Genomic DNA, 14,554 nt, shown 5'->3' on the forward strand with positions numbered 1-14,554 from the left:
GAGGGGGAGGAAAGTGAGAGAGAGAGAGAGGAAGAGAGAGGTTACATCACTTGTAGTACTGTTATGAAGTATTTCTTTATGTGTATCCAAGTGGTAATTACTAATAAGAGAGAGAGAGAGAGAGAGAGAGAGAGAGAGAGAGAGAGAGAGAGAGAGAGAGAGAGAGAGAGAGAGAGAGAGATAGAGAGAGAGAGAGAGAGGTTACATCACTTGTAGTACTGTTATGAAGTATTTCTTTATGTGTATCCAAGTGGTAATTACTAATAAGAGAGAGAGAGAGAGAGAGAGAGAGAGAGTAAGAGAGAGAGAGATAGTGAGAGAGATAGAGAGAGAGATAGAGAGAGAGAGAGGTTACATCACTTGTAGTACATTCTTATCTTAAGGCCACTGTGGTAAACACCAAGTCAGTCTCTCACTGTCACCCCTACACATATTGACTAACATAGACCACACACTTGTCCTCCACTGTACTCTAACCTACTGATTTCTGGCATGTTTTAGGTCTCTACTACCTACATCGAAAAAGAACATTGTCCAGAGGCGGATAGGAACATTTTGCAATATGAGTGATAAGCAAGCAAGGACATCTACCCAGAACTAACTGTCAGCATGGAGTGCCTTCACATTGAGAGAGGAACGTTTAGGGCCAAACAAGATATCACAGAAGAAGAGAAACAATAACATAAGATAGGCCTTATATTTGCACTTACAAACCAATGGCAGAGTGGTCTATTCATTTAAAAACATATTTGTTTGACCTTTTGTTTTTCATGGAAAACTTTGGTACAGAAAAATACATACTTACCTAAGAACCAACGTAGGTTTGTGCTTTACTGTCCAAATCATTTCATTGTACCCTGGGGTTGTGGGTTACAACAAGACTCATGTTGATTCAGAGCAGGCCCTGAGGTCTGGTGCTAAAATGACTACGTTTGTAGCAGATAAGCCACACAGAATCTAGATGAAGTTACACATAGATGCTGATATAGAGCTAGTTTTTACAATTCCCTTTGATGCCTAACACCAGGATTAGGGGAGGGTAAACTGATTCTAGATCTGTGTCTATGGGAAAACATCTACCTAAAACTCGCAGCACAGTGCCAAATAAACAGCATCTAAGTAATGACCATGTGAGGCAGAAACAAGTCTGTTTAATTGCCTCCTTAACGCCTGAGAGAACAATGTCTCACAAGGTACTGTGCTTGTTTCCCGAGCGACCATGTTTGTTGACAGGTCTTAGTTGGGTTTGCTCTGTTCACGTTCGAACCTGGAGTAACTGGTTGAAGGCACAGGGGTGCAACAAACACAAACACTATGTTTCCACTCTTGATTCATCAGTTGTCCTCACCGCCACACAGTATTTAACAGTTAACCTGACTTCTAATAATAATGTGATGTTAGCCTTTCAACGTATCACATCTCCTTGCAAGACACCACACCTGGGTTCAAATGAGTCAAATATTTACATTATAGTCACATACATGTCAAAGTAAATATTCAGATATTTGTTCTTTAAAAAACAAATAGTTGAATATTGGAATGTATTTGGAAATACACTTGGAAAGTATTGGCATGTATTTTCAAATACAAAAATATGCTATTATTTAAAAACTCCCATGCATTTGAACTCAGGTCTGTTTGGTCCTAGGGTTATTTGAAATAACGTATTTGGAAACAAGTATTTTAAAATATTTTCAAGTATTAGGTTATATATACGAAGCTATTTTTAAAAAATGCTTTCATATACTTCAAATAGAAATAGTTGATTCGGCACCACATTATTTGAAAATACTCAAAAATACAGACTATAAGTATTTAAATGACAAATACTAAACCCAGGACTGCAAGACACACAGATATGTGACCAAGGCCAATCCATGTATGTATATCCCCATTCACCATTCACCATTCACCATTCACCATTCATTATTCACCATTCACCATTCATTATTCACCATTCACCATTCACCATTCATTATTCACCATTCACCATTCATTATTCACCATTCACCATTCATTATTCACCATTCACCATTCATTATTCACCATTCACCATTCACCATTCATTATTCACCATTCACCATTCACCATTCATTATTCACCATTCACCATTCATTATTCACCATTCACCATTCACCATTCATTATTCACCATTCACCATTCACCATTCACCATTCACCATTCACCATTCATTATTCACCATTCACCATTCACCATTCATTATTCACCATTCACCATTCACCATTCATTATTCACCATTCACCATTCACCATTCACCATTCATTATTCACCATTCACCATTCACCATTCATTATTCACCATTCACCATTCACCATTCACCATTCACCATTCATTATTCACCATTCACCATTCACCATTCATTATTCACCATTCACCATTCACCATTCATCATTCACCATTCACCATTCAGCATTCACCATTCATCATTCACCATTCACCATTCACCATTCACCATTCATTATTCACCATTCACCATTCACCATTCATCATTCACCATTCATTATTCACCATTCATTATTCACCATTCACCATTCACCATTCATCATTCACCATTCACCATTCACCATTCATTATTCACCATTCACCATTCACCATTCATTATTCACCATTCATTATTCACCATTCACCATTCACCATTCATCATTCACCATTCACCATTCATTATTCACCATTCATTATTCACCATTCACCATTCACCATTGATTATTCACCATTCATTATTCACCATTCACCATTCACCATTCACCATTCATTATTCACCATTCACCATTCACCATTCATTATTCACCATTCACCATTTATCACTCACCATTCACCATTCATTATTCACCATTCATTATTCACCATTCATTATTCACCATTCATTATTCACCATTAACCATTCACCATTCACCATTCATTATTCACCATTCATTATTCACCATTCACCATTCACCATTCATTATTCACCATTCATTATTCACCATTCATTATTCACCATTCACCATTCATTATTCACCATTCATTATTCACCATTCACCATTCACCATTCATTATTCACCATTCATTATTCACCATTCACCATTCATTATTCACCATTCACCATTCATTATTCACCATTCATTATTCACCATTCATTATTCACCATTCATTATTCACCATTCACCATTCACCATTCATTATTCACCATTCATTATTCACCATTCATTATTCACCATTCACCATTCACCATTCATTATTCACCATTCACCATTCACCATTCATTATTCACCATTCATTATTCACCATTCACCATTCACCATTCATTATTCACCATTCATTATTCACCATTCACCATTCACCATTCATTATTCACCATTCATTATTCACCATTCACCATTCATTATTCACCATTCATTATTCACCATTCACCATTCATTATTCACCATTCATTATTCACCATTCACCATTCATTATTCACCATTCATTATTCACCATTCATTATTCACCATTCACCATTCACCATTCATTATTCACCATTCACCATTCACCATTCACCATTCATTATTCACCATTCATTATTCACCATTCACCATTCATTATTCACCATTCACCATTCACCATTCATTATTCACCATTCATTATTCACCATTCACCATTCACCATTCATTATTCACCATTCATTATTCACCATTCACCATTCATTATTCACCATTCACCATTCACCATTCACCATTCATTATTCACCATTCATTATTCACCATTCACCATTCACCATTCACCATTCATTATTCACCATTCATTATTCACCATTCACCATTCATTATTCACCATTCACTATTCACCATTCACCATTCATTATTCACCATTCATTATTCACCATTCACCATTCATCATTCATTATTCACCATTCACCATTCACCATTCACCATTCACCATTCACCATTCATTATTCCCAATAGCAGGAGGCAGATCACCTTCCAGACACCAGTGCAGGAGCTGATTGCACAGTAACCCATTTCAGGTCACATCGTTACAGAGTCATTCATTGGAATTGGCACTTATCTATTACTCAGTGGTGGTGGGTGTTATTGAAAGTATTATCTGTGTTCCGCCAGCCTGGATAAGGTCAGAGATAGTAATGGAGCCAGGTTGACCTCTATGGATGGGCCAGAACAGAAGACATCATTTACCTCCTGGCCCTCAGTATCAAATACAGTATCAGGATGTCCAAAGCAGAGAGAACCCTGGATCTTCCTATTAACCCCAATAACACATTAAGGTACAGAGGGAAGATAGGATGTTATGTATGCAAAGAGTGGTCCGTACAGGCACAATGAGGCAGAATGAGAGATAGTGATTTCTCTTTCACCATGGTATCAGTTAGATTTGCTTTCATAAAATTGAAGATTTCTGATGCGGCCTTCTGTCACTTTCATCAAAAATGGACTACGGTTTAATAAGAGACGCTACACTTATCGTACATCATCACATCTTCAAAAGATGAACATCAAAAACACAACAGATGGCTTTGTTTGAGATCACACGTGAAGCTGAACTTGTAAGTGTCGTTAAATCTCCCTTTGTGCACACAAGCACAACCTCAGGTCATTGGAGAGAAACAGAACCACACTAAGAGAGCACTCTGCTCATCTGTCAACCAGCTGTATTCATGCAAAAGCAGGGAATATCTCATATAGGAAAGATAGAAGAATATGACAAGATTCTTACATGTCCTACCTGGAACTTGTAAGCAATACACATGGCAGCAAATATACTTACAAGATTCATAGAAGATTCTTGTAATATCTGACTTATATGTTGCATGTATTATATTATATAAACCATAAAAGAGACATGTAACCTAAGCCTTCTAAGGTCTCATACGTGGGACATACTCATTTCAAAGCACTTGCATACCACTGTCTGATGTCACTGACACATGCAATGTGACACTTATTGGAAAATAAAAGCAAAGTTCGCTGCGAGGATGAGTGGAAGGAGGAGAGGGTGAAGAGGAGGAGGAGGAAGAGAGGAGGAGAGGAGGAAATTGATGAATGACTTTAATAGCAGAAGTTCATCTATTTAGTTACTAAGTGGAGATCTCCAACAACCATTCTCATGATAGCACATTAGTAATGTGACAAATATCATAGCTAAGCTGGCTTAGTGACAAATATCATAGCTAAGCTGGCTTGGTGACAAATATCATAGCTAAGCTGGGCTTGGTTAGAACCTTGGATGGGAGACCTGTCACGTTCTGACCATAGTTCTTGTGTGTTTTCCTTGTTTTAGTGTTGGTCAGGATGTGAGCTGGGTGGGCATTCTATGTTGTGTGTCTAGTTTGTCTGTTTCTGTGTTTGGCCAGATATGGTTCTCAATCAGAGGCAGGTGTTAGTCATTGTCTCTGATTGGGAACCATATTTAGGTAGCCTGTTTTGTGTTGGGTTTTTGTGGGTGATTATTTCCGTCTCTGTGTTTGTTTCACCACACAGGACTGTTTTCGGTTTTCACATTTATTGTTTTGTATATTCGTAGTGTTTTCTCGGTATTCGTCTTTATTAAAGATGTTTAACCCTAACGGCGCTGCGTTTTGGTCCGCCTCTCCTTCCCAGGAAGAAAGCCGTCACAAGACCAAAGGCATAGCTGTAGATACATCAACTGTCTAGCAAGAGGTGCTGCTCAGCCTTAACTATAGAAACTCATGCCAGACAATGTTTATAAAAGTATAATATTTTTCTTATAATAATTGTGATATGTTTTATATGTTGACTTAAAAAACAATGTGAAACCTATAAGGAAAGCATTTATTGCACATTCCTTATGATATTCGTAGATGACTCATATAATTCAGATATTTTATCTCAAATACTGCCATATCTTTGTAGGAAATGCACCACATCATGTACTGAATTATGTATGTCATTTAAGGCATATACATGAACACATATACAAATACACCACTGCCATACAAGATTCGCATTTGATTTTCATGATTATTTTCCATATGTGGTGTAGTTGGTGTCACTACTGTTGGGCTGGCTTAAAAATCACTGACAATGACATCAAGCTTGGGGTTGACCACATGTTCTCTTGATAAGGGTGTGAATTGGACCATTTTCCTGTCCTGCTAAGCATTCAACATGTAACGAGTACTTTTGGGTGTCAGGGAAAATATATGGAGTAAAAAGTACATTATTGTCTTTAGGAATGCAGTGAAGTAAAAGTTGTCAAAAATATAAATAGTAAAGTTTATGTATTTTTCACCTTTATTTAACCAGGTAGGCCAGTTGAGAACAAATTATCATTTACAACTGCAACCTGGCCAAGATAAAGCAAAGCAGTGCAACAAAAAACAACAAAACAAAGTTACACGTGGGATAAACAAAAGTACAGTCAATAACACAATAGAAAAATATATATACAGTGTGTGCAAATGGAGTAAGGAGGTAAGGCAATAAATAGGACATAGTAGCAAAGTAATTACAATGTAGCAAATTTACGCTGATAGATGTGCAGATGATGGTGTGCAAGTAGAAGTACTGGTGTGCAAAAGAGCAAAAAAGTTAATAAAAACAATATGGGGATGAGGTAGGTAGTTGAATGGGCTATTTACAGATGGGCTGTGTAGCGATGGGTAAGCTGCTCAGATAGCTGATGCTTAAAGTTAGTGAGGGAGATATGTCTCCAACTTCAGCGATTTTTGCAATTCGTTCCAGTCATTGGAAGCAGAGAACTGGAAGGAAACACAGCCAAAGGAGGTGTTGGCTTTGGGGGTGACCAGTGAGATATACCTGCTGGAGCGCGTGCTACAGGTGAGTGTTGTTATGGTGACCAGTGAGCTGAGATAAGTCTGAGCTTTACCTAGCAAAGACTTATAGATGACCTGGAGCCAGTGGGTCTGGCGATAAATATGTAACGAGTAAAGTACAGACACCCAAAAAAACGAATGAAGTAGTACTTTCAGCTCATTGGCTGTCAGACTGGGTATCTCCTGTAGTGCCTGGGGGACAGCGCATTGCAAGGCCTGTGTCACTGCTCAGCTATTCGTTAGAGAGTAGGTGTGGATCACAGGGTTGGTTTGAAATAATAGAGCTTTACGCAAGCTTGGTAGCTTGCCTCTGCACACCCTTCACTGCTCTGACGCACTAGCTGCACACTGTACTATGGGAGCAACAATGCAGAGAGAGAACCTGTCAAATTCTTCTGCACTTTCTGCTTGACTTGTACCCACCCTTACAAAGCGTTCCCTGTGAAGTATGTCAAAGTAAACTACTAGACCCACACTTCAGTTCAAGTACTTTTTCTAAGGGTAAAACATTCCCTTCGCACAGACTAATTTCCCTGCCTTATTATCTGGTCAGTGCTCACAGCTGCTTGGGGAGTGAGAGGTAATGTTCTATTCTTGAAGCACTATCTGTGAGCCACCTTAAATGGCCCATAAAGCTGGAGCCTCCCACAGAAACACCCTAAATTACAGCACTGGCCAGGGGGGTGAAATGTAGTGTGCAGGGAGGGCATATTTAGACATAAGGGCCGGCAATATTAGCAGCCAAGCTGGATTACTGTTATTGGCAAAACCAAATGGTTTGGTCAAAGCTCTATAAAGCCTAACTTCTAATGAAAGATGTTTCCTTAACTTCAATTAATGTAGACCTGCTTTACATGGTTTTGGTCTTGTGCCTTGGGAGAGCAGAGCACGTTGATGATGAAATCGCAAAAACACGCTAATCAAATAAAAGTTTAATTGAATTAAACTTGGCTACTGTGTTTTCTGTGCTGATTTGAGTCAATACTGCTGACTAATCCAGCTCAAGCTGCCGAGACACACAGGGAGGTTCTAATTAAGGTAATTGGATTTGGTATCAGTAGAAGTGTATGGTTGGGGGTGAGACTGTGGCTGTGATGGGGGATGGCTGGGTATTGGTGGGCCCTTCTTACATTCCTGCATGACTCGTCTTCCTAGATCGGCCTGCAGGCAAGTAGAGTGAATAAAGGCGTCCTCACATCAGGTTCGGTTTGCTCTTAGCAGAACTAGGCTAGGCGAAGTGAAAATCTGTCTCACATACGCCCTTAAAAGACCATTGGTTGAAAAACTAGAAAAAAATATGCCAATATTACTTTGTGCCTCTAGAGACGCCATAGCAACAAATAGACAAAATACCTCAAAACAGTCTGAATTAATCTTAAGAAAAATCAAGACATCTGTCATCAACTTTTACGTTCATCACGTAATTTTACATCTAAGATGCTTGGTGCAGTATTTCTCAAGTGAAAAAATGTGCATTAAAACTGGTCTCTCATTGAATGACGAACACTGAATTGAAGAATCCTTACTTTTGACCAATCACAGACGAAGGGGCGTAAACTTCGACTAGGCTCTAAAAAAAATAGTGTGCTCGAACAGCCCAACAAAAAAAACTGCAGAACACCAAAACGAACAAAAAGTCATAATATTGGTGCAAATTGTTTTGACAGGGAAGTATACAGTAAGCTTAAGGGTGGAAATGCCTCTAAAACATAGGTGATGCTATTGGAATATAAGATCAACACAAAACCTAAAAAAAAGGTAGCAATACATAGCCCCAAAAATGTGTGAAGTGTGAGAGACAATTCAAAGACAGTGACATTGCATTAATCTCCTTACCTGACAAATAGAATGGCCAAAATTAGACTAAAGTGAAGGTTTTCGTGTGCTGGTGTAGGCTCCTAGCCTCCATTATTGATTTGAATTATGTGGTACGTTTGAAGTCAGTCCTGCACACAGATTTCCTTTCATATGGCTTTCAAATATTTATACAGGCCAAGCGCTGTAGATCCTTGATCCTGTTACCTTAGTATTCTGTGAACACATACAAAATCAAATAACTTCTACTAAATCCACTGATTTCCACTATACAAGTAATATGGGTCACTTGTTCAAACCTCTAGATTTCCTCTACTGATGAAATACAGTATATCTGAGAAACTAGATACATATTAGCACCTGGAAAGGACTAGGTTATTTTCGTTGTGGTACTATTGCCAAGTGGCTCACTGTGTCAGGAACAGTAACTTATAACAGTCTCAGGTTTAGAATTGCCTGTGGCTTTTAGGCTACTATAACACTGCTCTTTCTCTCACTGGAAGGTGAGATGCCCTTCAAGAAAACACATTCCTCATAACTATTCCCAATTATCTTTGTGAGCTAAGTATACCAATTTGTCTGACTAATAAATTAACTGATCAATTAATGAAGCTACCCTAGATAGATAGATATATATATATATACATACATATACACTGCTCAAAAAAATAAAGGGAACACTTAAACAACACACTGTAACTCCAAGTCAATCACACTTCTGTGAAATCAAACTGTCCACTTAGGAAGCAACACTGATTGACAATAAATTTCACATGCTGTTGTGCAAATGGAATAGACAACAGGTGGAAATTATAGGCAATTAGCAAGACACCCCCAATAAAGGAATGGTTCTGCAGGTGGGGACCACAGACCACTTCTCAGTTCCTATGCTTCCTGGCTGATGTTTTGGTCTCTTTTGAATGCTGGTGGTGCTTTCAATCTAGTGGTAGCATGAGACAGTCTACAACCCACACAAGTGGCTCAGGTAGTGCAGCTCATCCAGGATGGCACATCAATGCGAGCTGTGGCAAGAAGGTTTGCTGTGTCTGTCAGTGTAGTGTCCAGAGCATGGAGGCACTACCAGGAGACAGGCCAGTACATCAAGAGACGTGGAGGCCGTAGGAGGGCAACAACCCAGAAGCAGGACCGCTACCTCCGCCTTTGTGCACGGAGGAGCAGGAGGAGCACTGCCAGAGCCCTGCAAAATGACCTCCAGCGGGCCACAAATGTGCATATGTCTGCTCAAACGGTCAGAAACAGACTCCATGAGGGTGGTATGAGGGCCCGCCGTCCACAGGTGGGGGTTGTGCTTACAGCACAACACCGTGCAGGACATTTTTCATTTGCCAGAGAACACCAAGATTGGCAATTTTGCCACTGGCGCCCTGTGCTCTTCACAGATGAAAGCAGGTTCACACTGAGCACGTGACAGATGTGAGTCTGGAGACGCCCTGGAGAACGTTCTGCTGCCTGCAAAATCCTCCAGCATGACCGGTTTGGCGGTGGGTCAGTCATGGTATGGGGTGACATTTCTTTGGGGGGCCGCACAGCCCTCCATGTGCTCGCCAGACTGCCATTAGGTACCGAGATAAGATCCTCAGACCCCTTGTGAGACCATATGCTGGTGCGGTTGGCCCTGGGTTCCTCCTAATGCAAGACAATGCTAGACCTCATGTGGCTGGAGTGTGTTAGCAGTTCCTGCAAGAGGAAGGCATTGATGCTATGGACTGGCCCGCCTGTTCCCCAGAACTGAATCCAATTGAGCACATCTGGGACATGTCTCGCTCCATCCACCAATGCCACGTTGCACCCCAGACTGTCCAGGAGTTGGCGGAGGCTTTAGTCCAGGTCTGGGAGATCCCTCAGGAGACCATCTGCCACCTCGTCAGGAGCATGCCTAGGCGTTGTAGGGAGGTCATACAGGCACGTGGAGGCCACACACACTACTGAGCCTCATTTTGACTTGTTTGAAGGACATTACATCAAAGTTGGATCAGCCTGTAGTTTGGTTTTCCACTTTCATTTTAAGTGTGACTCCAAATCCAGACCTCCATGGGTTGATAAATTTGATTTCCATTGATGATTTTGTCAGCACATTCAACTATGTGAAGAAAAAAAGTATTTAATAAGAATATTTCATTCATTCAGATCTAGGATGTGTTATTTTAGTGTTCCCTTTATTTTTTTGAGCAGTGTATATAAAATGACTGGAAAACTGCCAATGAATGTCACCTAGGAGACTTTTGATGTGCAAATCACAAATCGCTAATTAAATGCCATTGAAGAATACAGGACACTTTTTCCAACGAGGTTCTTAAGAGAAAAAAAACGTGTCAAAAAAGCCAAATTTGGACCTATAAATTATAGGGACCCTTGGTGTTCTGTTGAGAACACCATAAACTGTGCAAACATTGATAAAACAAGGGCAAACTATAACTCTTGGTCAGCATGGTCAAATAAACAGCAGGAAGGGGGACTTCTAGATAGTGTCTTCAATAATTTATTAATTTGTAAGTATTACAACAAAAGAATATGTACAGAATGTAAAAACATATTGGTTGTAACAACTTCACACATTTAAGTCTACCATGACAAGCAAAACTGTGGTGAAAACTTGCATCATGGCTAGCAAGCCTCAGGCCTCGTGCCAGCAGGCATTTCACTTCCAATGCCATCTGAACATTGGGTTGAAATACAGTCCCCTCTTTTGATCTACAAAAGCGTTGTCTTTTCCAACGGTGAACCACCTCCATGAAACAAAGTGAACTACAAGGTAAACTAAATTAGAACTACCATACGTCACTGGACGTATGGACTAGACCGTGTCGGCACAACAACTTGATAAAAAAGGTGGGAATGTTTATCAGGGGAAAAAAGCCACTGTAAAGGGCCGAACGTAGTCCGTGCTGTGTCCAACGTATAGTATAACAGGTCCATTTATCTGTCCTCTGGACTGGCCATCACTGGGGAACCAGAAGCAGGTCCTCAGGGGCACAAAATTCCCATAAAATTCCAAGGAACATCAACAAGGTCCATTCTGCGGGCGAAGCGCCTTTCGGAAGCTCAGACGCACAGCTCATCTCTTCTTCTTACTGTGTCTGAGCAGCTTCTTCCTCTTTAGGATCATTTCATATAGTTTCTCCAGGCCGGGTTGGAGCCCCTGGCCGTTCAGCGCGCTGCATCCCTGGGTGTGATGCAGTGTGGAGTTGCTAAGCTCATGGAGGGCCAAGGCCTTCTCCACCTCCACAGCAGAGACTGCAGAGTCCAAGTCCTGTTTGTTGGCAAGCACCAGAATTGGTACTCCCTGGTTCTCTGCTGAGCGACTGATGCGGTGGAGCTCCACCTTGGCCTCCTCCATACGCTCAGTTTCTGCAGCATCCACAACAAACACCAGGCCATCGGTGCGACGCGTGTATGACTTCCACAGGGGCCGCAGCTTCTCCTGACCTCCAACGTCCCACACCTGGAAGGTGGTGGTGGCCCGCGAGCTTCCAACTGCTACTTTAATCCGTTCAGTGTTGAAGCCCTTTGTGGGGATAGTCTCCACAAATTCCCGGAGCTTTAGTCTGTACAGCAGGGAGGTCTTTCCTGCAGAGTCCAGGCCAATGACGACCACATGCAGAGACTGGAAGTTGGGGAGGAAAGGAGTGTTGGGGGCGATCTCTGTTAGCTGGTTGCCCATTTTGGCTGGTTGCCTGGCCCCGATAGTGAGGTGGCAGACTCTAGTAGCGGAGGTGGTGGGTGTCTCCAGAGAGATGAAGCATTCACACCTACTTCAAAGGCAGCAGTTGCAGACCAGAAGGCAGATGACAAAACTCACTGATGACCTTGTAAAATGAAGGAAACGGGCAAGATTAGTTATGTTTTATAGATGGTACCGTGGATGACAATAATTTATATGTTTAGTCAACTGACTATGCTTCGAAGAAAAAAAAAAGTCAATTTCAGTACGTTACGGTCCCATGTATGTAACGTTAAAGTTACTTCAGCAAACTTCTCTGTCCTGTTGGTTCGTTGCATATGCGGCTGCATAGTAACACTGGTGTCGCTAACGTTAACCAGCTAGCTAACCTTAACGCAAAAAAATAATAGTAGAACACTTGTGTGTTTGCCGTCTAGGTAGATAGTTGGGTAACAATTATTTAGTTGTACGTAATTTCAGTGGTCAGTTACTGTGCTGCACTTGCAATGCTGGCTCTGTCCGTGCGAGAAACAATATCGAACCGAGTCGGGACACTTAAACGTTAACGTTTATTAGTTGCACCGAACCAAACAAACGATGTTAGTTAAAACATTACACGAGCTTACCTTTATAGCGTTTCTGTATTGAGTCAGACAACATAATTCCAACACAGATAAGCACAAATCCACACTGAAGAAGAATAATTCCAAAAGAAGCGGTGCTAGAAACAACCAGTCCATCTACTTGAATCTCCAGACAAGGAATGGAACCAAAGGTGCTGAGCGCGACTGAAAACCACAACCCCCACCAGTGACGTAACGAGAACACTCCCAGTCCCAGCCTCCCCCTAAATGCAATGACTTTTCAATGGAAAGTGCAGTGACCTCTGACTTGTGAGCTCTTATCGACAGTCATCAGTCTATTGCTATGGAATTGTCAAACTAAAGGAATAAACAAAGTAGGATATTGATTATGTCGGTATGCTTAGCTTGGTTGGCTGTCTTGCCTTTTTATTTAGTCAGTACATAATTGTAAACCACTAAACAGTAACCTATTTCATATTTTGACATGAGACATCATGTTCAGTAGCCTATGAGAAACGTATACCAGCACAAAATCATGGAAATATGTAGATGGTGTAGCCGCTTGAGGTCTTTCTGCTCTGAACAAAGTTGGGGGCAGCAAGAGGACAATGGGTCGACTGTGGCAATTTGAATGCTAATGCCTTTGTAGTCTTTTCCTTGAACAGCACCATGATAACATTTCAGGAAATGAGCCGCTGGAGTTGGAGTGCCCTGTATTCATAGGGCATGTGTTATGAAACCAGCCAGATCATATCAGCATATCTGGGAGGAATCTAGTTACTATTCTCAGCACAACACTTGCTGGTTGTAGCCTGTCATGAGGGGAGGATGCAAAACTGTGCGCAGATTTGAAAATAGAGTGGTTATCAGATGTACCCACAGTGCAGCAAATGGAGGGCAGATATCACACATGGGAGTTAAATGAAAACACACAGGGAAATTGAGATTGAGAAATTGTGTCAGCATGTGCAACAATAATTATCTTTCCTGCAGAGTAGGATTCCATGCCGAATGGTCTGCCTCGGAGTAGAACTCACTAATTGCACACAGTCAACGTTCAAATCACTGACAAATTAGCTTTCAAGTGATGCAAATCAAATAATATAGAGAAAAGGCGTGTTATACTGTACTTCTTCTCTCATCTTAAATTCACTTGACCTTCGCACACACACAACACAGACATTTTACTGTCATTATCACAAGGGAACAACCTCAATATACAATGGGCAATTATTCATTGGCGCTACATTTATAGAGCAGTTGCTATCTTAACAGACAATTGGAAAATGATAAATTGGGTACCAATTCACTTTTAGGATTGAATATATCATGCAGAATATATGTTTCTACGTATACTGTCTATGCATTTACTTATGTATTGTCATTGACAATTACTGTGTTTGCTTTGTATAAAAAAAGGCTTGAAAAACAAATAGGCCTATGTTTTTTAAAGATTTGATTAATTGGAATTAGAATGCAAGAAAAAATGCCTCCATACTGTATTAAGCCAAAGGAGCCGATAGCCTAGTGGTTAGAGCATTGGGCCAGTAACAGAAAGGTTGCTAAATCAAATCCCTTACGCTGACAAGGTAAAAATCTGTCGTTCTGCCCCTGAACAAGGCAGTTAACCCACTGTTCCTAGGCTGTCGTTGTAAATAAGAATTGTTCTTAAACTGACTTGCG

At 40.7% G+C, this 14,554-nt stretch overlaps 1 protein-coding gene across 1 annotated transcript; it reads right to left on the reverse strand.

Annotated features, from left to right (window-relative positions):
- Positions 1–11,089: 11,089 nt before the first annotated feature.
- On the reverse strand, positions 11,090–13,094 carry LOC124000106 (ADP-ribosylation factor-like protein 4D). The gene is made up of 2 exons (XM_046306245.1): positions 12,914–13,094; positions 11,090–12,432 (listed from the first exon to the last, which is right to left on the reverse strand). Exon 2 carries the CDS (start codon positions 12,285–12,287, stop codon positions 11,682–11,684), a length of 606 nt encoding a protein of 201 aa, XP_046162201.1. The 5' UTR covers positions 12,288–12,432; positions 12,914–13,094; the 3' UTR covers positions 11,090–11,681.
- Positions 13,095–14,554: the final 1,460 nt, after the last annotated feature.

Source organism: Oncorhynchus gorbuscha, linkage group LG16, assembly GCF_021184085.1.
Source record: "Oncorhynchus gorbuscha isolate QuinsamMale2020 ecotype Even-year linkage group LG16, OgorEven_v1.0, whole genome shotgun sequence".
NCBI lineage: Eukaryota > Metazoa > Chordata > Actinopteri > Salmoniformes > Salmonidae > Oncorhynchus > Oncorhynchus gorbuscha.